The 26,717-nt window shown below is 44.3% G+C and overlaps 1 protein-coding gene across 2 annotated transcripts in view; it reads left to right on the top strand.

The window, feature by feature from the left end:
• The window catches only part of Usp46 (ubiquitin specific peptidase 46), a 71,830-nt gene that overhangs the window by 21,427 nt on the left and 23,686 nt on the right, over positions 1-26,717 (top strand). For both annotated transcript variants that reach the window (XM_057772235.1, XM_057772236.1), the window contains exons 2-4: positions 3,547-3,627; positions 8,342-8,555; positions 11,304-11,533. In XM_057772235.1, coding sequence (XP_057628218.1) covers positions 3,547-3,627; positions 8,342-8,555; positions 11,304-11,533 — 525 coding nt within the window. The remainder of the gene's footprint in view (positions 1-3,546; positions 3,628-8,341; positions 8,556-11,303; positions 11,534-26,717) is intronic.

The raw sequence follows: 26,717 nt of genomic DNA, 5'->3' as shown, positions 1-26,717 counted from the left end.
ATGGAGTGGAGAGATTGGAGGAGCTTGTCAGGAGAGCACAGAGATGGATGGGGTCAGCGCGGCAGCAGATGCCAGGTGTGACCTGGAGGCGCCAGCCTGAGCCCTGATGAGGGCAGGGACTTTTAGTAAGTGGGAAAATTCCAGGGGAGTGAGGTGTCCCATTGCAGTAGATGGATGTTGAGGGCCGGTGGATAGGTACGTGGGAATGCCTGCCTTAATGCAGCGTGGAGCTTGAAAGGAAGTTTGCAGGGTGCAGATAGTTAGACATGGTCGGCTTGCAGCGGCTGCCTGGAGCCCTGCAGTAGCATCTGCTGGGACCCTGGAGAGAGGCGGGGAGAGAGGCCTTGGGCCACCTCTGGGAAAAGCCAGCTGTCTACAAATGCCCCTTCTGGGGAACTTGCTGTGTTTGTAGCTTCTCTGGGTGATGTGGGGTAAAATCCAGGAGATTTTTTTCCGTTGAGTGCTGGGGTTGAGTCTAAGGTCCTTGCTGATGCTAGGTGCGATATGGAGGTGAGGAAGTACTGACAGTCCTTACAGAGTCATTAAACACATGGCGTTGGGTTCCTAGGCTGCTGTAGCCGATTATATTGTCGTGTGACTTAAATAATCTACCTTTGATATCTTTTAAAAGCACCAATTTATGTACTACTGATTGATTTTTTTATTGTATGTGTATGAGGGACACGTGTGCCACAGTGCGTGTGTGGAAGTCAGAGGACAGCATTTTTGAAGTTGCTTCTCTACTTCTATCTCTACATGGGTCCTGGGGATCAAGCTCGGGTCACCAGCCTTGCAAGTCAAATGCTTTACATGTGGAGCATTGGCTTTGTTATAATTCTGAAATCCAAAGTAGATCCTGGGCCAACGCCTGGTTGGTAGAGGGCTGCACCCCATCCCCAGGGTTCTTTGTGTAGCCCTGGTTGTCCTGGAACTCACTTTCTAGACCTTGAACTCACAGAGGTCAATGCCTCCCCAGGCATTTCCATGGCAGAGGTTGAACCGTGCCTTGGCTTTGTCCCATCCACCTGCAGCTTCTGAAATTGTCACACAGTATTGTGCTCTGCCTCGTTCATGCTCCCACTTTGAAGGACAGTTGTGAGCATTCTGAGCCCACTGGATGATGCAGAGCAAGCCCCGTTTGAGTATCTTTTAAAAAGATTTTATTTATTTATTTATTTTATATAGATGAATATTCTTCCTGCATGTATGCCTTTATGGTGGAAGAGGGCATCAAATTCCACTCTAGATGGTTGTGAGCCACCATGTGGTTGCTAGACATCGAACTCAGGACCTCTGGAAGAGCAGCCAGTGCTCTTAACTGCTGAGCCATCTCTCCAGACCCTCAGATATGTGAATGAATACCATCTCAGTTTTCCTCTGTCCTGTGAGGTAATAGATTCCCCAGTTTCGGGGATTAGAGCAAGGGTGCCCTTGCTGGAATGTTATTCCACCTATACACACAACCATGTGCTGCCGAATGATGTTTTGGTAAGCGCTGGGTCACGTTTACCATACTGCTTCCATAAGACTATAATGGAGCTAAAAAATTCTCACTGCCTAATGTAGTATGAGAGAGGTCAGAGAGTGTTCCCTCTGCAGTTCGATGGATCATGGTCCCCTATCCCAGAAGCTTACTGCTTCTGTCTCTCTGGAGACAGACCCCCATTTTCAGCCTTCTTAGGCATGTGAAGTTGTTTACCCCTGGTTCTCCTTGAGCCTCTTCACCGTCTCCTGTAAAGCATCTTTTAACTTGGAGGGCACTGTTACATTACACTATCCGAAGCAATGCCATCGTTGTTACAGGATAGAGTGACCTGTTCCTCTGTGTGACATGTCGACACAAGCCTATTGCTAGTCATGTGAAAGAATAGCACGCACTGCTAGGCAGGGCACACAACCCTTGGCAGCGACAGTGAAAGCTAAGACTCTGCATCATGTCTTTTCTGTGCTTTGGGCTGTTTTAGAATGCTCTCCGTTTACAGTGTTTCCTGGAGTGTGTGCAGTGTTATGCCAGATGCAGTCTTGTGTGGCTCCCTAACTTTATTTTTATGTGTATGCACATGGCTTGCGTGGGCTTATGTGCTCCACGTGGGTGTAGAAGCCCGTGGAGGCCAGAAGAAGGCATCAGATCCCTGGAACTGGAGTTGTAGATGATTGTGAGCTGTTGTATAGGTGCTGGGGATTGAACCTGGGTCTTCTGCAAGAGCAATGGGTGCTCATAACCAGTGAACCATCCCTGCAGTTAGCTTCCTTATGTGCCTTCTTGATCTCACTATCTTCTCTAGCACTTGACTAGCCCCAGGTAGGCGGGGCTTCATCACTGTTTTGATGGCTAGGCTCTGGCAGCATTTGGATAAGATTGAGTCTGACTCCCCAGTTCAGCCTTTGGGAATTTATTAGAATGGCTTGCATGTCCAGCCCGACTACCAATAGCTGTCTACCAATGAAAAGTCCAAGAATCATGTAGTTGCTTAGTCTGTGAAGCTGGGTCTCAGTATATGCTGGAATCCCAAAGAAGTAGGCTCTAATGCCAGTGAAGGAATGGATTTGCTGGTGAGAGCAAGCGGGCAAAGAGAGCAAGCTTCCTTCTTCCGTGCCCTTTAGACAGGCTGCCAGCAGAAGGTGTGGCCCATGCTAAAGGCGGCTCTTCCCACCTCAAAAGATTCAGATGAAAACTGATCTTCCTGCTGCAAATGATTTAATTAAGAAAAAAAATCCCTCCCAGATGTACCCAGTCTCTTGGGTTTTAAATCACTTCCAGACATAGGAACTGGGAATAGCCATCTTATAAGCTTCTTGAGGATGAACTGCACAGTCCCTGGCACAGAGGGCATGGGAGTCTCTCCATATTGGAGTATCACCAGGCTTAGCAATCTGATGCATCTGACAGCTGTCAGGTTTCACATCGGATCCTTTCATTATCTGCAACATTCTCTGGACATAGTGCCTTCTCAGTATGACCCTCTCCAGGTCCTCTACTTAAAGGTACAGTCGTGCGGCCTTTACAACTCAATGCCCCTACCATCCCCAGCCCGTCTCATAGCTGTATTGTCTAATAGACTTGCTTCATGGTTCAGGCCGTTGTCACGTACACAAAGGGGAACTCCATGAGAGCAGGCATGCGTGTCCGCTTCCTCACCATTCTCACTGATGCCTGGACCTAGAGACGGGTGCCTGGCTCAACAGGTGCGCAGTGTAGCCTTATCAGCATAAAGAAATTGACTTTGAAAGTGGTCCCGTCTTCCAGGCACCCTGTTTCTGAAAGTTGCTGCAGCTGTCTGGAATGTTTTATTCAGAGGATCATCTTCTCATTTACATATCGGTCTCAAATGTCCTCTCCTCGTGGGAGGCGACTGAAACCACACAGTGCCGGGCTGGGGCAACTCATGAGTTGGCTGCAAAGTTCAACGAGGGCATGAAAGAAAACTCCTGGTATCCCCCATATGTTGTTGACAAGGGATGCTTGTTTCAGAGTGGGCCAGCTCACGTCACCTCACTTCCTCATCTGTTTTCACGCCACCTATCTCTTGTTTTGTTTTCTTGTAGGGCACCAATGCCTCTGCTCTGGAAAAAGACATTGGTCCAGAGCAGTTTCCGATCAATGAACACTACTTCGGATTGGTCAACGTAAGTATTTACTGTTTCCAATATTTTAGGGTATTTGATGTGACTTGCTGGCTGGCTTTTGTTTTGCTGTGTGTTGTAATATGAGTGGCAGGGCTGTGTCCCCGGCACCCAGCCGACCGCATGGCTAGCTTATGCCCCGAAATAATTACACAGAAACTGTATTCTCTTAAACACTGCCTGGCCCATTAGTTCCGGCCTCTTATTGGCTAGCTCTTACATATTGATCTAACCCATTTCTAATATTCTGTGTAGTACCACGAGCTGGCTTACCAGGGAGGATCTTAACCTGCGTCTGTCTGGAGTGGGAGAATCATGGCGACTCCTGACTCGGCTTCTTTCTCCCAGCATTCTGTTCTGTTTACTCCACCCACCTAAGGGCTGGCCTATAAATGGGCCTAGGCAGTTTCTTTATTATTTAACCAATGACCTTCCTCCATCAGCTGTGTGAGACAAGAGCTATGTAGCTCTGTTGTGTCTGAACTCATTATGCAGACCTGGCTGGCCTTGAACTTCCGTGATCCTCCTGCCTCTGCCTGAGCACTGAGACTTGAGGCTTATGTAGCATGCCCATCTCTCTGCAGCCATCACCACCATTATTCATTATTAAATAACTGTGTGCTTTAGTTAGTAGTAGAGGCAAATACTGGAGAAGGGCATTTTAATCCACTATTTAAAATGTGCTAAGTGTTGTCCCCAGCAAAGGACTTAATTACTACGTTATTGATTGAACTCACAACCCTTTCCTACATACCTTGAGGGGAGTCCCTTGATATGCCGCCCTTATAGTGACTTCATTAGCATTTGTGGCTGAACCTGCTTTGATTTGTCCTCCCTTTCTCACAGCATGGACTTTCCAGTCTTTGTTTTGGTTTGGGCCAATACAACGTGACCTGTACTTGACAAATAATATAGCTTGTATTAGAGATATATAATAATATGTCTTTAGCTAGGGGTGAGGTGTCAGTCAAGGACCAAGAGTCATTTATCCCAGAGTCACTTGGCCCCATTGTTGTGTGGCAAAACTTTTCCTAGGAGATGCAACACCCATCCGCTCACCCCAGAGTGATGTAGGGAGCTCACGACAGACCAAATTACAGACACCATCGAAGTCCAACTTGGTGAACCAGTGAGTTTTATTGAGGTTACGTACAGGAATATGGGTGAGAGGCTACTTAGAGGAACGGAAATGAGTCAGAAACAGCTGGATCACCAAGGCTCACCCCAACACGGGTGACAGACAGCTCACTAAAGTTGGCAAAACTGGAGCCTACGACACAGCCTACAGGCAGCACACCAGGATGGAGAGGGTCCTTTCTAGGCAACTCTGGTCTAAGCCTCCTCCAGGCAGCTCGGCTGGGCTGGTTTCTGCCTCTTCAAGTCAGCGGTCTGGTCTCAGAGTCTTCTTCTGAGAGTCCCCTTTGTAGTTTAGCTTGGCTCACTCTGGCAGGGAGGGGCCTAGTGGATCCAGTCAGCTCCAGGGACTTCCTGAAACTGTTTTGAGTTGGTTACTTTCCTACTTAAGGGGCTTCCCTGTAGGATGTGGAGTTTCGGTCTTGGAGGAAACTGTTTACAACCTGTTTTCCTTTGTGCTAGGCAGGAGCCCCTAGTACCTGGCTCTCCTTGAGCACTGCTTCCTTGGTAAGGTGGTATAGGTCAGGTGTTAAGCTGGTATTGCCCATCACCCTTCTGCTTTTTCCTTCACTATATCCTCTTTATTGAATAGAAGTTTTACGTGTTGAGGGTGTTCATAGGCACATGGCTTTCTGGAGCAGCTTCTCTGCCAGTCTGCCAGCTTCCTGCTACTGTGCAGGAAGAAGTTAGCCACGTTCTTTCTAAGTAAATGCTGCCTTGGATGTAAAGGAAAGAGCCCCAATTTTTATTCTCCATGTTCTGTTAACTAGTGGTATGAACTGTGGCAAGAAACTTGGTCTTTCTGGCCTTCCTTTCTCACCTTAATAGCGATTACAGTGGTTTCTCCCTCTTGAGCCACGGTGAAGGATGAATGAGAGCCCCTAGGTGAGGCCCTGGGGGAGGCCTGGGCATGCTGTAGACACTTGGAAAATAATCCTCTTATTTCCTCAGAGTTGATCACTAGTTCGGACCAGCTGTGACTGAAGGGTGTCTGGGTAAAAGACACTGAGAAGCAGAGAGAGACCGGACAGAGGAGAGCTACCAAGGCCCCGGGAGGACAGTTATATTTCTAATATAAATACAGCTTATTTTAGCCGCTGTGCAGGGACCTCCACTTGACTCTCTGAAGGAAGTTGTTCAATCCATGGTAATTTGTTCTTGATTAAGGCAAATACAAATGCAGACAATGGAGAATTATGACTCTTGCCTGACTAGTAGAAGAATTATGAAGGCTGTATCTATTAATAGATTCATTTATGATTCCTGGGATGGTAATTTATGGAGGTGTCAGCCTCTGCGTGAAGGGGTTTGTCACCTGTTACATGGTTGTGTCAAGGAACATTAAAATACATAGGCTCCTAGGATGTTTGCACCAAGAGGTAGTTCAGCGAAGACGCCCATGCTCCGTTTGACCTTCTACAGCGCTTTGGGATCTGGGCTATGAATCTTGTTATTTCTTTGGAATTTCTTCCTGTTCATTTGCTGTGTGGGAATAGCCGAAAGTACAGGTCTCAGCTGGGTCCTCCCACGGAGCTAGGCTTCCAGCCACTTAGAAGCCAGTGAGATAATGACATTGCCTCTGCAGTCAAAATCTCTGTGTCTTTGACCTGGAGAGGAATGAGTGTTGATGTGTGGGCCCTACTCTGATTATAGGGGGGCTCAGGAACTTGTGTGATACCATATTGGGACAATTGCCACCTTGGAGGAAGCACGAGGCAAGGTAATTTAGAAGGTAAGAGGCAGGAAGATGGGAGGTTGGCCTATGGAGACACTTTTTGCTCCATTGCGTTGGAGTAAGTGAGACTTTGTACTCTGGGGCAGCGACCACTGTAATCCTAACAGAGAAAAACAAGCCCTGTTTCCTAAAGACTTCTGCTGCACAGGTAGTTCTGAACTTTTGAAATAATACTCCCCACTGTTGTATGTGTGTATATGTATATGTTTACATACATATGTGTATGTATATGTATGTATTCATATAAACACATACACATACACACATATATCATATATATACATATATCACATATATACACATACATTCACACGTGCATGTGTGCAGCTTTGCACACACGTGCAAACACATACACACACACACAGAGCTATATCTCCCACTGAGCTATATCCCCGGTTGTCTTAGGTTTTTTTTTTTTTCATTTTTTTTGTATTTTTAATTTCACAGTCATGGGAGTTTTGTTTGTTTTTGAGACAAGGTCTCTCGTTACAGTTCAAGTTGACCTTGAACTCATAGCATAGTACAGGCTGGCTTTCAGTTTGCAGTGACCCTCTTGCCTCAGCTTCCCAAGAGCTGGGATCCCAAATGTGCGACACCATGCCTGCAGTCATGGGGTTTTTTTTATATTGCATTGTGACTTTTCTTTAGCCAGCTGCTTTTCTGAGTCCTTATGCTATGTAGGTTTCAACCTCCCCTACCTCCCCGAAGATAGGGCTCCTCTGTGTAAAAACCCTGGCAGTCCTGGAACTTGCTGTGTAGGCCAGACTGGCCTTATACTTACAGAGATCCTCCTGCTTCTGCCTTCTTGGTGCTGGGATTAAATGCGTGCACCACCACCACCACAAGGTCTCTTTTTTCTAAGTACCAGATCCTATTAGGTTCCTCATCAAAGTGTTTATATAAGTTAGACTTTGATGGATCAGAAAAGGACTAGAATTCCTAGGCTTCTATTATCTGTGGGGAATGCATTCCGGGACCCCCAGTGGATACCTAAAACTGCATAGTACCAAACTCTATAGAGGCTATGTTTTTTCTATCCGTTTACACTGGTGGTAAAGGCACAAGAGATTAAATAATGTTCTAATAAAATAGAACAATTACAGTAATTCATCAGTATTAGTTTGTTTCTTAATACTAGGCTGGGGCCATTGCTGAGTAATATAAAGGTTACTTGTGATACCCAGGAAGTCTACAAAGTCGCAAGTGGGCAGGCACCGCATATGTTATGCCTACGCTCTGCTAAGGGATGACTCACATCTGGGGCAGGATGGTGTAGGATGGTGTGAGATTCCATCACATTGCACAGAATGGGACACAATAGAAAACATATAGATAATTTATTTCTGTAATTTTTCCACGTAACGTTCACAGACTGTGGGTGACTCCCCGTAACTGAAAGCACGGCAAGCTAAACAGCCGCTCAGGGGGTTGGCTCTGTTACTGAGTGGTTCTCAACTTGTGGGGTCCCACCCCCTGGGAGTCAACCCTTAATGCAGGAGTTGCCTAAGACTGTCGGAAAACACAGATTTTTACATTACAATTCATAACAGCAGCAAAATTACAGTTATGAAGTAGCAACAAAACTGATTTTATGATTGGGGGTCACCGCAACTTGAGGAACTGTGTTAAAGGGTCACAGCGTTAGGAAGGTGGAGAGTCCCTGTTGTACCCTTTGTTCCTGTCCTTGTTGATCAGATCCACGGTTATCTATTCCGGCTTATTGGCCTCTGACAGGGGAACGCAGGTATTGGCAGGGTCCTTGCATCCTGGCGCCTCATGCTCCTCCCCCGCTCAGAGATGGCTGATCCCCAGACAGTGACTCCAGTCACCCCTCTTGTGCCTTGGCAGTTTGGAAACACGTGCTACTGTAACTCCGTGCTGCAGGCCTTGTACTTCTGCCGGCCTTTCCGGGAGAATGTGTTGGCATACAAGGCCCAGCAAAAAAAGAAGGAAAACCTGCTGACGTGCCTGGCAGACCTTTTCCACAGTATCGCCACGCAGAAGAAGAAGGTCGGCGTCATCCCACCAAAGAAGTTCATTTCAAGGCTGAGGAAAGAGAACGGTGAGTGGTGGAGCCTTAGCGGGGTGACTGGCCTGGAGGACGGCGAGAGCAGGGGCTCTGGGTGACGGGCCTGGAGGACGGCGAGAGCAGGGGCTCTGGGTGACGGGCCTGGAGGACGGCGAGAGCAGGGGCTCTGGGCAGCTTCCACATGGAAAGCTCATTCTAGTTTATTAAAGTTGTGAGTGAGTGCGGTTAACTAGAGTGGTTTCAGGGACTGAAGAGATGGCTCGGTGGTGAAGAGTGAGCATTTGAAAAATGCATGCCCTGGTTTCAGAGGCCTGGAATTTAGTTCCCAGGGCCCATGTGGGATGGGTCATGGCCACCTATGACTTCAGTTCCAGGGGATCTGATACTCTACACATTATATATACTTACACACACATAAATAACAGTGGGAAAAATCAGAGAGAGAGCGAGTGCAGGTGTGGTAGTCTGTAACTTTAATCCTAACATTCAGAAGTCAAAGAGAGCAGATCACCGTGAGTTCCAGGCCACCTAGAACTACATGGTTAGACCTTGTTACAAAAAAATGAATTAAAATTAATTAATTAATTAGATTAGAAAGGGAAGAGGAGAAAGAAAAGAAAACCAGGGTGGCTGGCACTCGATCCGCCTGCCTCTCTGCCTCCTGAGTGAGTGCTGGGACTAAAGACATGCGTCACCACTGCCCATCAGAAGACATTTCTTCTTTTCCCATTATACAAGTAACAGAAAATAGAATAGAAATTTAAAAATTGAGGTTTGGCCGGGCGGTGGTGGTGCACGCCTTTAATCCCAGCACTCGGGAGGCAGAGGCAGGCGGATCTCTGTGAGTTCGAGACAAGCCTGGTCTACAAGAGCTAGTTCCAGGACAGGCTCCAAAACCACAGAGAAACCCTGTCTCGAAAAACCAATAAATAAATAAATAAATAAAAATTGAGGTTTGACATCCCATTTAGAATGATTTCTTTCTCTTTTCTTCCTTCCTTCCTTTTTTATTTTTATTTATTTTTTTAAGATGCTGCATTCTAAGAAGGATCATTGTAAGAGAAAAAAATTGACCAAGGCAGCCTTTTGAGTGCTTCACTCCCAGGGTTAGATATATTGATGTAATCACTGAGCGGAACAGTTCTGTTGTATGAACTGTGACTAAAGCAAACACAAGTTACCCAATCAGGGGCTCTGGTGTGTTAAAAATAACGTGAGTGCTATAGTGAACATGACATGTGCCCTGTAGGCTTGAGTATGTTCAGTCTGCGGCTGTTGATTTCTCAGTTGGTGGTGGTGGTTTTTTTTTGGGGGGGGGCGTGGAAACTTAGCTATGAAGCAGATCCCAGGGGTGTGCCTTTGAAGGTGACACTGGCTACTAGTCCCTCCCTTATTCTGTGCTTCCTGCGCACTGTGAGGTAGCTGGCTTCTGTCATACTCCATTGCTGGGGTGATGCTCTGCCCAGTATCTGGGACTGAGCAACCACGGATGGAACCCTCTGAAACTGTGAGGCCAGAGAAATCCCTCCTTCTGTGGGTATATGTGCTTAGGTATCTTGTCACAATCATGGGGTGAGTGACATGAACATCAGTGACGAGACTTCCAACCGGGGCCTTTTGTCTTTTTTTTTTGAGGAGAACTAGTGATAGAGATACGTTATGTATTCTAGAAGTTTACTATGGGAATATTTGATTTTGCAATCTGTCCGGGATGCCACCTTACTGCAATACACACAGTTAACCTGGTGTTTGCTTTTCCAAAGTCTTGCTTGATTTGATAGCTAGCTTTCAAAGCTGTAATAGTTTATGTGTGCTGGAATAAAAGTGACCTGAATAGAGAAAGAAGCCAATCCTCCCAGTGTAGTGAGTATGACTCAGAATAGGGGCTTCCAGCTGCTTGCTTGTCCTGACAGCAGGGCTCGCAGTAGGCTTAGGTGCTTGAGTTTGTTTTAGGAACACCGTGGGAAAGATGTCTGTTCACATATGCTCCTCATTTCTCTTTCATCTTTCGTATAAGATTCTTCCAGGCCAGTCTTCGGCTTAATGTGACTCTCAGGAAGAGAATCTCATTGCTATAGCAGAATGACTCACTGGTGGTCACATCCTATCAAGAATTGATATTTAGGGGTTCAGTCGATAAAGCACTCATCAAGCAAGTGAGAAGACTAGAGTCCGGATCCCCGGCGCTCATATGAAAAGCTGGGCAGGTAGCCCAGGAGTCCAGGCTGATAGCCAGCCTGCGATCCCAGTAGACAGGAGGTAGAGGGTGGAGATAGGGGATGGTTAGAGCAAGCTGGGTAGCCAGAACAGCCAAATGAGTGAGTCGCAGAGTTAACCAGAGACCCTTCCCTTATAGAGAACTGTGAGATGCTAGTGTCAGCCTCTGCCCACTCACGTACACACACAAGTATACACCTGCTCACACGTGTGCCCCCATTCCCCAGCATGTACCCTGCATGCATACACACAAAAACAAATAGATATTTTAATCAGCGTTTCTGTCTAGTAATTTTGGTCCTTTTCTAAAGTGATTAAACATTGGTTCATTGTTATAGGTGATTGTAAGGAGATGGGATATTAGTGTTTGGTGGGTGGGAGGACATAGAAAGGAATGAGTCTTTGGAAAGTTGCTCATTGTAATTGCAGTCGCGATGAAATGTATGTGTATGCCATGCCTGTCCACTCTTTCCATATAAATATTGAAGCGTGTCATGGAAAGCTCGCCCTGTCTGTCCACTCTCCGGGAAGCAGAGTGTGAAATCATGGCCTTCTCCTTTCCAGATCTCTTTGACAACTACATGCAGCAGGATGCTCACGAGTTTTTAAATTATTTGCTAAACACTATTGCGGACATCCTGCAGGAGGAGAAGAAACAGGAAAAACAAAACGGGAAGTTAAAAAATGGCAACATGAACGAACCTGCAGAGAGTAACAAACCCGAGCTCACCTGGGTCCACGAGATTTTTCAGGGAACACTCACCAACGAAACCCGATGCTTGAACTGTGAAACTGTGAGTCCTTGGTGGGGGCGGGGGGTATGATGGCGTTTGTCTTCCTTGTCCATGTGTGCTGAGATATCACACGCTTACCGTTGTCTTCAGGACCTGTGGGTCGGCCTGTCTGGCATTCCTCTGGACCTCAAGCGCAAGTGCTTGGAAGTGTGGGTTCATTATGACATCTCAGCTGGGGGAACAAAAAAAGATGTCCCTCTCAGGTGGTAGGAACAGAGTGAGGAGGACAGTGTGCCCTTAAATGTTGGGTTATTTTACTCCATGAACAGATTTTAGGGCTGAACATTAAAGTATTGAATTACACTGTGAACCACTTAATAAGAAGAGGTCAGAGGTCATCACGAAGTGGTCAGGGGTAATATATGGACCCTTACGTGACTTCTGGGAGTCTATTACGGTGCCGCCTAGTGGTAGGGGAAGATTGACCCTGACTTGTACACAGTCAGCTGGCTAGGTGAGAACCCCGTCTCCGGGATTTTTGGGAGTTGGGTATCATGTGTGCTTGGTTGCTCTAGCACCTTGGCTTCGACGGAAGGCCCTTAAAGTTACTTGGATTTAGGGACATCCTCTCTACAGAGTGACTCAGAGTGACGTAGTTGCTTGTTACACTTAACTCAGACTTTGAGAGTGCCTTCATTGTGTGGCTGGGTAAAAGCCCAGCTGCCTGAGTCTCAGTGCTGGCCTTGACTCCCAGACTTTTCCAACCTTCCATCGTATTGCTGTTTTCTTCCCTGTCTCCACCATCCTCATCTTAAAACAGGGTTGATGCACACACATCATCCCATTGGTGTCTGGAAAGAGCGAATTTGGTGATGTCTGTTAAATGCGGCGCCGTACTCGACACACAGCAGAGTATATAATGAATGTCGTCTGTCATTCATTCTAACTACTAAACCCACAGAAAGCCTGTATCTCTTTAGTGCTCCCAGAGTTTCTTGATTTGGACAGATACGTCTGAATATGTATTTTTCTGGGGAAGAGAGATAAGCAGCTTTTAACAGACTCGGCTAAGGGCCCCCTGTCATGGACTGCCCAGCTGCCGGTAACAGTACCATCCATCATGGGTGATTTAAACCAGGGCTTCTTAACTTTTTTCCTACTTGTAACCTTCTTTAGCCCAAGAAAATTTTATGTGACTGGTTTATACAGTAGGCATATAAACCAAACATTTATAATAATCATACATTTATTTTGCAGCAGTTCTTTGGGGGGGGGGTCATATAATTTTACCATTTATTAAAGGTGAAAGCATATTTGCATTCTAGTGAGATGGATTTACTTATTTTCACACAAAGAATTTAGTAGTGGCTGACTCTTTGATACTGTGGGGTGCAGAACATCTTCAGTGTTTTTCAGAGCTGATCAATAATTTGGTTTTATAATCATCACTGCTGAGAACACCGTTTCACGTGAACACAAAGGGGAAAAGTATGTTTAGGACCATTTCATGAAGTGTTGGAAATTCTGTCCTAATCCTAAGACAAAATTAATTTAGCATTTAAAAAAATTTTTGCTTTTAAAATATATGTTTATTTTTTATGTGTATGTGTATATTTTTGTATGAGTTTAGATGTACCACATTCATGTAGATGCCCTTGGAGACCCAGGAACTGGAATTATAGGTGGTTGTGAGCTGCCCTATGTAGGTATTGGGACATAAATCCAGGTCCTGGACAAGAGCAGTGTGTCTTTAGAACACACAGCACTCTAGCCCCTGAGCCATATCTCCAGTCCCCGTGTAACAATATTTAAAAGACGCTTAAGGCAGCAACTCTAACAGCAGTTTTTAAAATCAAACATTCTAACACAATCTAAACATATACTGATTTAATACTTATTTGCTGAGGAATGATTGTGGGAAAATATATTTTAAAAACCTTTGTTTTCTATAATTCCCCCACTGTTTTTCTTTTTTTCTTTTTCTTTTTTCTTTTCTTTTCTTTTCTTTTTTTTTTTTTTTTTTTTTTTTCGAGACAGGGTTTCACTGTAGTTTTAGAGCCTGGCCTGGAACTAGCTCTCACTGCTTTTCTAAGAGCAGAAAACTTTGTGCTATACAAATGCTGCAGTTCAGCAAATACAGTAGCCTCAGATCTGAGCCCACACACTCCGTCTAATATCCATTGGCAGTGGTGAGATGGCACACACGGTGCCAAATGAGTATGTTGTGTGTTCAGAGCCTAGACTGCAGGGAAGTCTTAGGTGAGAGCCATCAGAAACACCTCGAGTGCACTGTGGGTTTGATTTGATTAGTTTCGGTCATTGTATGTTGAAGGAGCTGCCGGCTGTGTTCCTGCCACCCAACTCCCGGCCGCCTGGCTAGCTTATGCCCAGAAATAACAACACACAAACTATATTCTTTCAAACACTGCCTGGCCCATTATATCTAGCCTCTTCTAGGCTAATTCTCACGTAATAATTTAGCCCATTTCTAATAATCTGCGTAGCACCACTAGGTGCGCTTACCGGGAAAGATTCAGCATGTTTGACCTGGCGGCTGGCTGCATTGCGTCTGGCTCTGAGAGGAGCTGCCCTGCATCTGGGCTCACTTGCTCTTCCTCCGAGCATTCTGTTCTGTTTACTCCACCCACCTATGTTCTAACCTATGAGGCCAAGCATTTTCTTTTCTTTTTTTTTTCTTTTGCATTTTCTTTATTAATTAACCAATGACCTTCCTCCATCAATTTTATGTTCAGAAACTTTCATTGCTAAATTTTCTGCAGCTCCCATTTAAGTTATGTGAACTCATGTGGGGTTCACAATCCACAGTTTATAAATCGAACACTCAGACAGTGGAGGTTTGCTCCTGGGAGGCTGGAGGACTGAGGTCAGGAGGTAGCTCTACTGAGTGGGTTAGTGACAGTATCGGGAGGTCACAACACTTGTGAGTTGTGATCCTTAAACAGCTAAGAAATGTAGACTCACTCTTAAGTGTCAGAGAGGGGCGGGAGCTCTGCACGGTGACAATCCTTTTGATGTCCTTTGTAAAGTTTTATTTTACGTTTCATAGCAGCATTATTTGTCATAGCCTCAACCTGGAAACAATCTAGATGCCCATCAACCAAAGAACGGATAAAGAAAGTGTGGTACATTTACACAGTGGAGTACTACACAGCAGGAAAAATAACGACATCTTGAAATTTGTAGGCAAATGGATGGATCTAGGAAAAAAAATACTGAGTGAGGTAATCCAGACCCAGAAAGACAAATATAATATGTTCTTACTCATAAGTGGCTTATAGACATAAAGCAAAGAAAAACCAGCCTACAGAACACAACCCCAGAGAACATAGACAACAAAGAGGACCCTAAGAGAGACATACATGGATCTAATCTACATGGGAAGTAGAAAAAGACAAGATCTTCTGAGTAAATTGGGAGCATGGGGGTCATGGGAGAGGGTTGAAGGGGAGGGGAGTGGTAGGGAGAGGAGCAGAGAGAAACGTAGAGCTCAATAAAAACAATAAAGAAATTGATGTTCTTTTCAACACCATTAGAATCAAGTTTCCAATTCATTCCTTATAGAAGTAGTTGAAAAACATAGATAAGTGAAAAATAGACTAAAAATTACAAATATTCTTCCCATCCAGAGATGAAAAAATGTATAATATTTTCTAAAAGAATGTGATTATATTAGTCTAGAGAGCAATACTTGAACATTTTTGAGCAATTTTGGCACAAACCTATTTATCTGGATCTCCACCTTCCTTCTTTCCCGCCCCCTTTTCTGTCCCTTTATAATTTTTCTTTCAGTAAAGTTCAAATAGATGCAAAAATAGAGAAAAGTACACTGCATTTTGTGTGTGTGCGTGTGTGTGTGCACATGCGTGTGTGTGTGTGTGTGTGCATGTGATCGAGAATTGATGACTGCTAACTCCTTGGCTCATCTTCATTTTCTGTTTTCCCATACCTCTCTTCTCTCAACTTGATTTGTTTTTAAGCAAATCCCAGATACCATTTCACTTGTAATTGATATATTATCTGTATCTATTATTCAAAGGTAAGTCTTTTTTAAAGCGCACTATCATTTTTACACCTAAAAATAATTTCACCATTATTCACTCAGTGTTGAAGTCTGTCTGATTATGTCCTGCTTTTGTAGCAGTGGGTTAATTATATTTTTTATTTTTCCATTTTCCTGTGTGTGTGTTGCATGTGTGTGGTATGTGTGTTAGATGTGTGTGGGTATGGGTATTGTATTGTGGGTGTGTTGCATGGGTATGTGTTGCATGTGTGTGGATGTTGCATGTGTGTGGGTGATGCATGGGTATGTGTGTTGCATGTGTGTGGGTATATGTGTGGAGGGATGAGTGCATATGTATATGAAGGCATGAATGATGTTAGAATAATCGTTCAGCACTCGTCCACCTTATTATTCATTGAGGAAGGATCTCTTCGTCAAGCCCAGAGCTCACTGATACAGCTGGTCCAGAGCCAGCTTGCTTTGGGGATCCCCTTTCTCTTGCTTTCAAGGCAGGAATTATAAATTATAAACTCAGCATTTAAGTGGGTTCTGGGAATCCAAACTCCAAGTCCTCCTGCTTACACAGCAAGTGATTCAGCACTGAGCCATCTCCCCAGTCCAAAGTTGGTTAATTTATACCCATATAGCAGCATGCGTGTTAATCTATAATTTATCCCCACCCTTGATTTGAGAAATCAGGTTGTTTGTCCTGTAGTGTTTCCTACCGTATTGAAAACATCTTTGTGGTGTTATTTACCTAATTAAAAAATTCAAATTACATTTGTGTGTGTGTGTGTTTGTGTGCAGGTACCAGGGTGATGGTGGGAGGTCAGAGGACAACATTCAAGTCCACTCCTTCCACCTTGTGGGCCATCAGGTTTGGTAACCGGGCCCTTTACCCCAAGCCGTCTCACTCACTCCTCATTTCATACTAACTTTTACAGTAAAATGCCAGCAATTACCTAGTAGATCTGTTTCTGAAAACACTTTTGTCCATTCGTGCCAAAGGACTTACTTGAAAAGGAAGGCTTGGAGCAGCATTTTATTTTATCTAATTTTTCTTCCACACAATATATTTGATCATCTTTTTCCCCTCCCCCAGCTTCTCCCAGATCATTCCCATCTTCTGCTCACCCAGCTTCATGTTCTTTCTTGCTTTCTCTTAAAACAAAACAAAAACTGAAAATCAAAACAAGCAAAACAACCAAGAAGACAAAAAAAGGGGGGAAAAAAAACCAAGAGGAAACAAAAGCCTATAAAAACCCCGCGGTGTCCGATTCATGTCGGCCAGCCTCTCCCGGGCAGGGGCCTCCTATGGAGTGTGGCTGGTATGCTCAGTGACACTCTGTTGGAGAAATATGATTTTGGAGCAGCGTTTTACAAACAAAAACCTGCCCATGCTACCAACACATAGGGTTGGAAATACAGCATTGCCAACACCCTGATGCCCTCTGCTTTGCAATTTCGTTTTTATTCTATTCTTACCCTATACCCTTGAGTTCATCATTATTTTCTGTTTTATGTATTACTAATGCTTGCTTTGCAATTTTTTAGGAGTGTTTTGTTATTTTTAGTTATGTGTAGGTGTGTGTGTCTGCGTGCGGGTGCAAGTGCCCTTGGAGGCCTGAGGCATCTGAGCCCACACAGCTGCTAGGACTTCCTTCAGCACTTGTAAGGTCCATGGTTCAGTTTGGCTTGTTGTTGCTGTTTGTATGAACGGCCACGTAGCCTTTGTGCCTTGGTTCCTTTGGCTGGTGCCCCTGGGGAGATTCACTGCCTCATTGCACGATGCTTTAGTTTCTTCTGTCTCACCGCCATGTGGTAACTTAGTGCATGAATGTCATCCTTTATTAACCTACTTTAGGGTTGATGGCTATGTGATCATTTTTGCTTTGGGGCAACTGTGAACAGTGCTGCCACGGATCTTATAAGGCGTAAAGTCTCACCACAGAATCCAAATTTCTCTGGGAAATTATACCATGTCTTGTGGAAGTAGATTATGAGGTAGCAGATTATGATATGTTTGTCACTGATACCATTAGAATGCGTCCAGTCCCCATGACATTATACCAGCTTACACTCTGTATGAGCATTCTCTCTTCCTTTCTCTGTATAGTGTATATATGTGTATATATATGTGTGTGCATGCAGGCATGCATGGACACGTATGGAGACCAGAAGAGGATGTCAGGTGTCTTCCTCTATTGCTCTCTGTCTTAGTTTCTGGAGAAGGAATCTCTTGCTGTGCCAAGATTTTGTTGTTTCTTTCCTAGGCTGGTGGCTAGCAAGCTGCAGTGGTCACTTAGCATTGGGATTTGTGGGCACATATGGCCAGCCGTGCCTGCTTTTTATGTAGGTGCTAGAGTTCCGCACAGAGGTCCTCATGCTGGCTAGCAAGTGCTGTTAGCCACAGAGCCCTCCTTAGCATGTGTGAGAGCACTCTTGTCGCTGTGTCCCCTCCTCTAACATCACCCTTGCTGTCTAGTGTCTGCGCAAGTGTCCTTATAGCCAACCAGTGAATGTCTTTCCAGCACATGCTGCTGGGCAAAGCTAAGATGCGGGATACAGGCTTGCTCTGTGTTTCTGCCATAGAACCAGGTCAAGATGAATTATCGGTTATAGAATTACAGTCGCGAGACCCTGTGAAGGAAGCACAGACTCTTTCATGTGCTTCTGATGCCGAAAGCAAAGCAGTGTGGCACTGGGCTCCATACGGCATCTGGGAAGCCTGTACCACATCTACAAGCTGGCCCCTCCTCCGAGGTTGTAATTTAACACTGTTAGTAATCTACCCTGGCAGGGTTCTTTGTGGATTTTCAGGATGTCTCTGATAACAGACTCCCTCATTTTTATAGCTTAAAAAAAAAAATCTATGGACAGAACAACTAATCCCTCAAATGCAAATATTGCATTAAGTACTCATGCTATAGAGGTTACTATGGAGTCCAAATGCCAAGACAGGAACCTGTATGCAATGATTGCATCCCAATTCTTTAATTAGATGGAAGCATTTGTATAATGGGATTCCAACTGTTTATATTTTATAGTGTGCAAGTGTGTCTTTCTGGAGGATAGAAACAATCCTTTATAATTGATTTTAAACCTCCATATGGGGGCTGGAGAGATGCTTAGCAGTTAAGAACACCAGCTGCTCTAGCAGAGGACCCAGGTTTGGTGCCAGCACCCACGTGACTGCTCACAACCATCTGTAGCTCTAGTTCTAGGAGAATCTAACGCCCTCTTCTGTCCTCGTTGGGCATTGTATGCACATGGTATACTTACATACATGTAGACAAAACACATGTTTTGGAGAGACAGCTTAGAGATTAAGAGTACTTACTGCTCTTGCCGGGGGCCTGGGTTTGAATCCAAGCACCTCCATGGTGACCCACAACCGTCTGTAACTCCAGGTCTAGTGGATCCGAAGTCCTCTTCTGGCTTCTGTGCGCACCACGCATGAATGTGATGCCAGGCCAAACATGCTTGCAAAACACCCGTGCAACATAAAAGGGAAAACAAAATAAAAAACTCACATGTTTATTTATTATTATTTTAAAGTGATATATAATGTTGTATAAATTGGACTACAATGTGATGTTTTGAAACTGTATGCACTATATAAAACAAGTCTGAACAGTTAGTGTATCCACTGTTTCAAATACGTATCATTTCTCTGTGGCAAAACATTCGCAATCCAGACAGAGCAATCTTTAAAAAGAAGGACCCCCATTGATAAATCATTTGAGACGAGTCTATATGGATTTCTTTATTTTTCTTTTCTGATTACTTGGCTAGCCCCCTCTGTTTTCCTAGACCTCAGAACTAAGCTGACTCCTAGGAAACATTTAATCTTGTTTTCCCAGTGCCCGGGTATCTTCTAGGATCTCCCAGTTGGTCACCATCATCCAATGGACCCTGGCCAGAGACAGGGAACCCAATCTCCCAAGAATGCATTCCATTTTTAGCCAGCCCTAATTGTTAGAAAGCCTTGGACTTTCTAAGAAAGAGCATGGCCTGCGGGCTTCTCCTGCTGCCAAAGTACAAGGGTAGGTTTCATAGAGAATCTCGTGAGCCCTGAGGGTCTAACTTTCCTTTGGGAACCCGCTTTGAGGACGTCCCTATGGCAAGCTGTGCACTCACTTTCATCAGAATTGCTGAAGCCCCCATTGTGAAATCTCGCTGTGGATTAATCTACCCTAGATTCTGAATAGCAAATTAGCCCTGAGGGCACCTTTGTCCCTGCTTCAGCCTCTTGTTCCCCCAATTGTGGAAAACCTTTGTGCCCATCTTGAGTTCCACCGTAATGGCTGATTTTCCAGCAGGCCTCTCTTGGGGAAGCATGGCCAGGGATTGCAGGGCAGATGTCAAATGAAGGATTTTATGGAGGCAAATGGTCTCCTCTGCAGTGGAGCTGGAGGGGCTATTTTAAGGGGTAATCAGAGCTCACTTCTCCACGCAACCTTGACAAAGGCACTTCTGAATTTGGGATTTCAGGATTTTTCCACTTGAGCCTTACCATTCCTTTGGTTGTTCTTTTGTTTTCTTCCTAAGATTTATTAGGCCAGTCGGAGCTTAATCTTGCTGTTGTTTATTAATTCTTCCTCTTTTTATGTAAAACTGAGTTTTGGCCTTGCAGATCACGGCTTCTCAGAGTCTCTTGGTGACATTACAACACATTTGTATTTGTCGCTGGAGCCAAACTGATGTGCAAAGAACTGTTTTATTAACAGAACCAAGTCTACAGCTCTTATTACCTAGTTTGCAGAGGTCCATATTGCTCTGACAGAGCTTCCAAGACCCACACAGACAGAGGGTGGAGTTGGCTGAGGCAGGAGGAAGGCTAAGCTGTCCAGGAGACTGCACTTGCCCCAGTCCCATCCCTTGGTACCAGCCAGGGCAGTGTTGTCATGGCAGAGACTAAGGAGCTGTCACCTCTCCCACTAACCCAGGAAGGGAATCAAGGGAATAAGGTTTTTTTCTCCTGTTTTTAAAGGTGAAGTTTTTTGGGGGGTGGGGGAGAGGCACCAGGCTCAGACTTAAGGATAAAAAAAGGAGAAGCGGCTGTAGGCTGCTCATGCTGAGAGTGTTGGAATTTCTTAGTGATGTGTTTCCTAGGAGACAAGCCATATTTTCTCTTAGACCAGATCCTAAGGGGTAAGAATATGCTTTCCTGCCTCTTGATTGAAGAAGAGAAGCCCCTTAAAAAAAGCCTCTAACCACCCCTGACCAACCAACCAACCAACCAACCAACCAACCAACCAACCAACCAACCAACCAACCAACAAAAACCTGGACAGCCCCTCCTTGTGCGCCCTTTACCTCCATGGTGTATTTCTTGACCACTAACGGGGGCTATGGCTTCCTGGGGTGGCGACAGAAAAAAGTCTAGATGGGAAGGTGTGTCAGGCTTTGATCCTCCTGCCCCACCCCACCCCTCGCCTCCTCCCTCCCCAGGGAGGGCGTTATTGCTCTCGTCCCAGGAGCACTTTGCAGCAACTTTCTTCAGTTTCCCTATGAGATGCCCACCTTTCTCTCACAGCTGTCAAACAGAAACAGATTTGCATCTAACCCCACAGAATATTGTGTTTCCCTACCTCTGTGTACCCCATCCTGGGTAATTTTCGTGTGATTCCACTTGGCCACATCCTTTTATTTTCTCCCAGGGAAAGGATGTTTCAGTTAAGAGAGTGCTTTACCAATTTAAATATGTAATATTTGTGGGCTAATGTAAAAAGAGAAGTATGTATCAAAAAGAAAATGATTCATATTTCTGCCTCTGAGAGGCCACCGATTTAGCTATCTTTCTGTTTGTTCAGTTTTTCTTCGGTTGAGTAATTTATGTATTGTATATTTATTGTGTACATGTTATGCCCTGGAAATTATGTCAGGTACCAAGGATGGCAGCTACAAAAAATGGTCCCTGATGCATGTTTAAACTGAGCATCCCCTTTAACTATAGTAGCAGCAGCAGCAGCACTGCTACCGCAATCATCACTTACCTCTACTACCGTCATCACCACCACCATCACTGCCATCATCTTCACCAGCACCAGCACCACCATCACCACCACCACCACCATCACTACCATCATCTTCACCAGCACCAGCACCATCATCATCAACACCACCACCATCACTACCATCATCATCATCATCACCACCACCATCACTACCATCATCATCATCATCACCACCATCACTACCATCACCACCACCACCAGCACCATCGTCATCAATACCGCCACCACCATTGTCACCACCATCACTACCATCACCACCACCATCACCACCAGCACCATCGTCATCAACACCACCAGCACTACCACCACCACCATCATCACCACCACCAACCACCACCACCACCACCACTATTACCAGACAGGCCAGTCTCTGAGTTTGAGATCAGCCTGGTCTGGTCCACAAAACAAGTTCCAGGAAAGCCAGGGCTACATAGAAACCCTGTCTCAAAAAGAAAAAAAGAAAAGAAAAGAAAAAAAAGAATTCTCATCCTTTTGCCTCTATTCTTGAAGCCTTTATTTGTGGCACATAAGGATGCTGCATTGATAAGGTTCCTTTGAGCATATTAAAGATGGCATTTCACTGTCTTCTGATCTCTGGTTGAGATCTCATTCTTTTAAATCATTCTCTTGCATGTAATGTTTCTTTTTTTCCTTCTATATACTTATAATTTGCTTTTTGTCTTTGGATCCCAACAATTGGTCTTTGATATTTCTTGACAGGCATTCTTTGTTTCTGATCTTGCTTGGTGGTTGTTGAGTTTCTTGAATTTATTTATATGTAACATTTCACTAAACCAAGGGACTGTTTAGCCATTATTTCTCAGATAGTTTTTCTGTTTTATTCTTTCTCTGTCCTCTTCTAGGGTTCTGATCATCTATATAATAATGTCCCAAAGGCCCCTAAACAGTTGTTAATCCTTCTCCTTTATTCTATGACGGCATAATTCCCACTGATGGGTCAAGTGTCCCCTCCCTCATCCAGTTTATTGTTCAGTCATGTAAATTTCTGTGATTTCCATTCGATTCTTTTATTGTTTCTGTTTTTCTTCTGGTCTGCCCCCCAACCTCAGTTTTTTTGAGACAAATTTTACTATTATGTAGCTCTGGCTGTCCTGGAACTCTCTCTGTAGACCAGGCTGATTTCAAACTCACAAAGATCTGTCTGCCTCTGCCTCCTGAGTGCTGGGATCAAGGTGTGTGCTACCACACCCGACCTGACTCACTTTAAAATTTATTACAAATATCTTTTCTTCTTCCCTTCCCTTCTCTTCTTTTCCCTTCCCTCCCCTTCTCTTCTCTTCCCTCCCCATCCATTTCCCCCTTCTCTTCCCTTCCCTTCCCTCCCCTCCCTCCCCCTCCTCTCCCCTCCCCTCCCCTTCCCTTCCCTTCTTTCTTTTCTCTCTCTTTCTTTTTTTAAGACAGGATTTCTCTGTGTAGTCCTGGCTATCCTGGAACTTGCTTTTATTTTAATTTGAAGACAAGGTCTCACTATATAACCTTGGCTGGCCTGGAAAGATGTGTAGACCAGGCTGTCCTGAACTCATAGAGTCCCGTCTCTGCTTCCCGAGTGCTGAGTTAAAGGGAAGTGCCACTGTACTAGGCTGTAAGTGTATTTTCTTTTATTTTACTGAAGGTGGTTATAATAGTGTCTTTGTTTGTTTCTTTCCCCCCTTTCTTTCCATGGTATTGGGGATTGAGTTAAGAGGGGTTTCTCTTTAAAATTTAAACTGCTAATCCTAACATTGGGTCATCCCAAGGTTGATCTCCGTTGGTTTTTCCTTATCTCAGACTGTCTTCCTGTTTGGTTGGAAGTGTCACCCCAACCCCTGACACCCCTGTACCCAAAGAGTCTGGAATGTTTGGGTTAAGTCTTCACCTCAGCCCCTGGCATCCATATATCCAAAAAGTCTGGAACGTGTGTGTGTGGAAAGTTCTATCCCAAGCCCCTCCTCTCGGAGTTGCCTCAGTCCAGACTCCACCACCCAGAGATGCTCAAGACCACTCCCACAGGGTATTTAAACTGTTCCCCAGAGAACAAACATGTGGTCTTCCTTCCTCCGTCTCCTCTCTGAGGGCCTGGAAGGCCACCCTGGAGTGCTGGCATCCTTTAAACCTGGGCTTTTTCTAATTCAGTTTTATTTGATCTGATTTGGATTATTGCATTGGTGGAGAGGCCTATCGTGCTGCAAAAACTTTTCACTTTCTTTTTCCGGTCTCTTCATGTGTTATAATTTGGGTGTTGATAAGGACCCTGACAGTGTTAATGAGTATTGGTTTTTCTTAGTTTTTGTAGGTGTTTATCTTGGACTGAAACCAGAAATTCCGTCTGTTCGGTGGCAGTTTGAATATTGGGTCTGCTGAGCGCATTGAGGGTACTCTGTGCATGCTCAGTGGTCAGTCAGGTGTGGGCAGATTTGAAGAACAATCTCAGACTGGTTCCTTTCTGTAGCCCTGACTGTCCTGGAATTCGCTCTGTAGACCAGGCTGTCCTTGAACTCACAAATCTGCCTGCCTCTGCTCGCCCTAGCACTGGAATTAAAGGCGTGTATAATGAGCACTTGACTACTGGTTTCATGGTGCTGAAGAGAAGATTTAGCTGTTAAAGAGAACTTTTGGCCGCTTTTTATTTGTTTTGTTTTCAGAGGACCCAGGTTCGATTCCTAGCATCTACGTGGCAGATTACAACTGTCTATAACTCTAATTTTGGGGACCTGAACCCCTCTGCTAGTCTGTGCAGATACCAGAAATATGAATACATGTAGGCAAAATACTCATAAAACACAATAATTTTTTCCCAAATATTTTTTACTGTTTTTATTGAACTATATTTTTCTCCACTCCCCTTCCTTCCTCTCCCCTTCCCTTGGTCCCCATGCTCCCAATTTACTCAGGAGATCTTGTCTTTTTCTACCTCCCATGTAGTTTAGATCATGTATGTCTCTCTTAGAGTCCTCATTGTTGTCTAGGTTCTCTGGGATTGTGAGTTGTAGGCTGGTTTTTCTTTGCTTTATGTCTAAAAGCCACTTATGAATGAGTAAATATGATATTTGTCTTTCTGGGTCTGGGCTACCTCACTCAATATAATGTTTTCAAGATCTGTCCCTTTGCCCACAAATTTCAAGATGTCATTTTTGTCCACTGTGTAGGACTCCATTGTATAAATGTACCACATTTTCCTTATCTGTTCTTTGGTGGAAGGGCATTTAGGTTGTTTCCAGGTTCTGGCTATGACAAACAGTGCTGCTATGGACATAGTTGAGCACATGTCCTTGTGGCATGGTTGAGCATCCTTTGGATATATACCCAAAAGTGGTATTGTTGGGTCTTGAGGAAGGTTGTTTCCTAATTTTCTGAGAAATCACCATACTGATATCCAAAGGGGCTGTACCAGTTTGCAGTCCCACCAGCAATGGAGGAGTGAGGAGTGTTCCCTTTACCCCACATCCTTTCCAGCATAAGTTATCAGTGTTTTTGATCTTGACCATTCTTATAGGTGTAAGATGGAATCTCGGAGTTGTTTTGCATTTCTCTGATGGCTAAGGATGTTGAACATTTCCTTAAGTGTCTTTCGGCCATTTTAGATTCATCTATTGAGAGTTCTGTTTAGTTCTGTACCCCATTTTTTATTGGATTATTTGTTCTTTTGATGAACAATTTCTTGAGTTCTTTGTATATTTTGGATATCAGCTGTCTGTCTGATGTGGGGTTGGTGAAGATCTTTTCCCATTCCGTAGGCTGCATTTTGTCTTCTTGACCATGTCCTTTGCTTTACAGAAGCTTCTCAATTTCAGAAAGTCCCATTTATTAATTGTTTCTCTCAGTGCCTGTGCTACTGGGGTTATATTTAGGAAGTGGTCTCCTCTGCCAATGCATTCAAGTGTGCTTCCCACTTTCACTTCTATGAGGTTCAGTGTGGTTGGTTTTTTTTTTTTTTTTTCAGTGTGGTTGGTTTTATGGTAAGGTGTTTTATCCATTCTGACTTGAGTTTTCTGCATGGCAATAGATAGAGATCTATTTTCATTTTTCTACATGTTGATATCCAGTTATGCCAGCACCATTTGTTGAATATGCTTTCTTTTTTCCATTTTATATTTTTTGCTTCTTTGTCAAAAATCAGGAGTTCATAGGTGTGTGGATTGATATCTGAGTCTTTGATTCGGGTCCATTGGTCCTCCTGTCTGTTTTTATGTCAATACCAGGCTGCTCTCAGTACTGTAGCTCTGTAGCAGAGTTTAAAGTCAGGGATTGTGATGCCTCCAGAAGTTCCTTTATTGTACAGGATTGTTTTGGCTATCCTGGGTTTTTTGCTTTTCCATATGAAATTGAGTATTGACTTTCATGGTGTGTGAAGAATTTTGCTGGGATTTTGATGGGCATTGCATTGAATCTGTAGATTGCTTTTGGTAAGATTGCTATTTTTACTATGTTAATTCTGCCTACCCAGGAACATGGGAGATCTTTCCACTTTCAGGTATCTTCTTCAATTTCTTTCTTCAAAGATTTAAAGTTCTTGTCATACAGGTCTTCCACTTGTTTGGTCAGAGTTATTCTGAGATAGTTTATGCTCATTTGTGACTGTTGTGAAGGGTTTCCTGATTTTTTTCTCAGCCCATTTATCATCTGTGTAAAGGAGGGCTACTGATTTTTTTTGAGTTAATCTTGTATCCTGCTACATTACTGAAGGCGTTTATGAGTTGTAGAAGCTCCTTGGTAGAATTAACAAAATAAATTTTTAGAAAAGGGAAAGTGGTTTTACCAGTGCTTATCCAACCTCTGCTTATAATATGTCTTCTAAGGTCTCCCCTGGCCGAGAGGAATTACAGGGCTGCCTTCAAGAACAGAGAACAGCTGGGTGCTGTGGTGCATGATGCCTGCCTGCCTGCAGTCATCTGAAATCCCAGCACTCACAGGACTGGGGTATGAGGATCAAGGATTCAGTTCAAGGCCACACACATACACACACATACACACACACACACACACACACACACACACACACACGGAGCCAGAAAGGCTGTCCTTACCTTTTAAACAGAGTTGGAGTTAGTGAGCGTAATTGCACAGTCTACTTTTCTCATTTAATGTAGCTGCCATAATGTAGCAAACCATTTCTAGCTTCATGAGCATTTTAGGCCATTAACCGTCCTTGCCTCTCCTCCATTTACTGGATGCTTTCCCCCTGCTTTTTTTTTTTTTTTTTTTT

Source organism: Chionomys nivalis, chromosome 6 (assembly GCF_950005125.1).
Source record: "Chionomys nivalis chromosome 6, mChiNiv1.1, whole genome shotgun sequence".
Classification (NCBI taxonomy): Eukaryota; Metazoa; Chordata; class Mammalia; order Rodentia; family Cricetidae; genus Chionomys; species Chionomys nivalis.
Note: the sequence above shows the minus strand (reverse complement) of the source record. Positions and strands in the feature narration are given on the sequence as shown.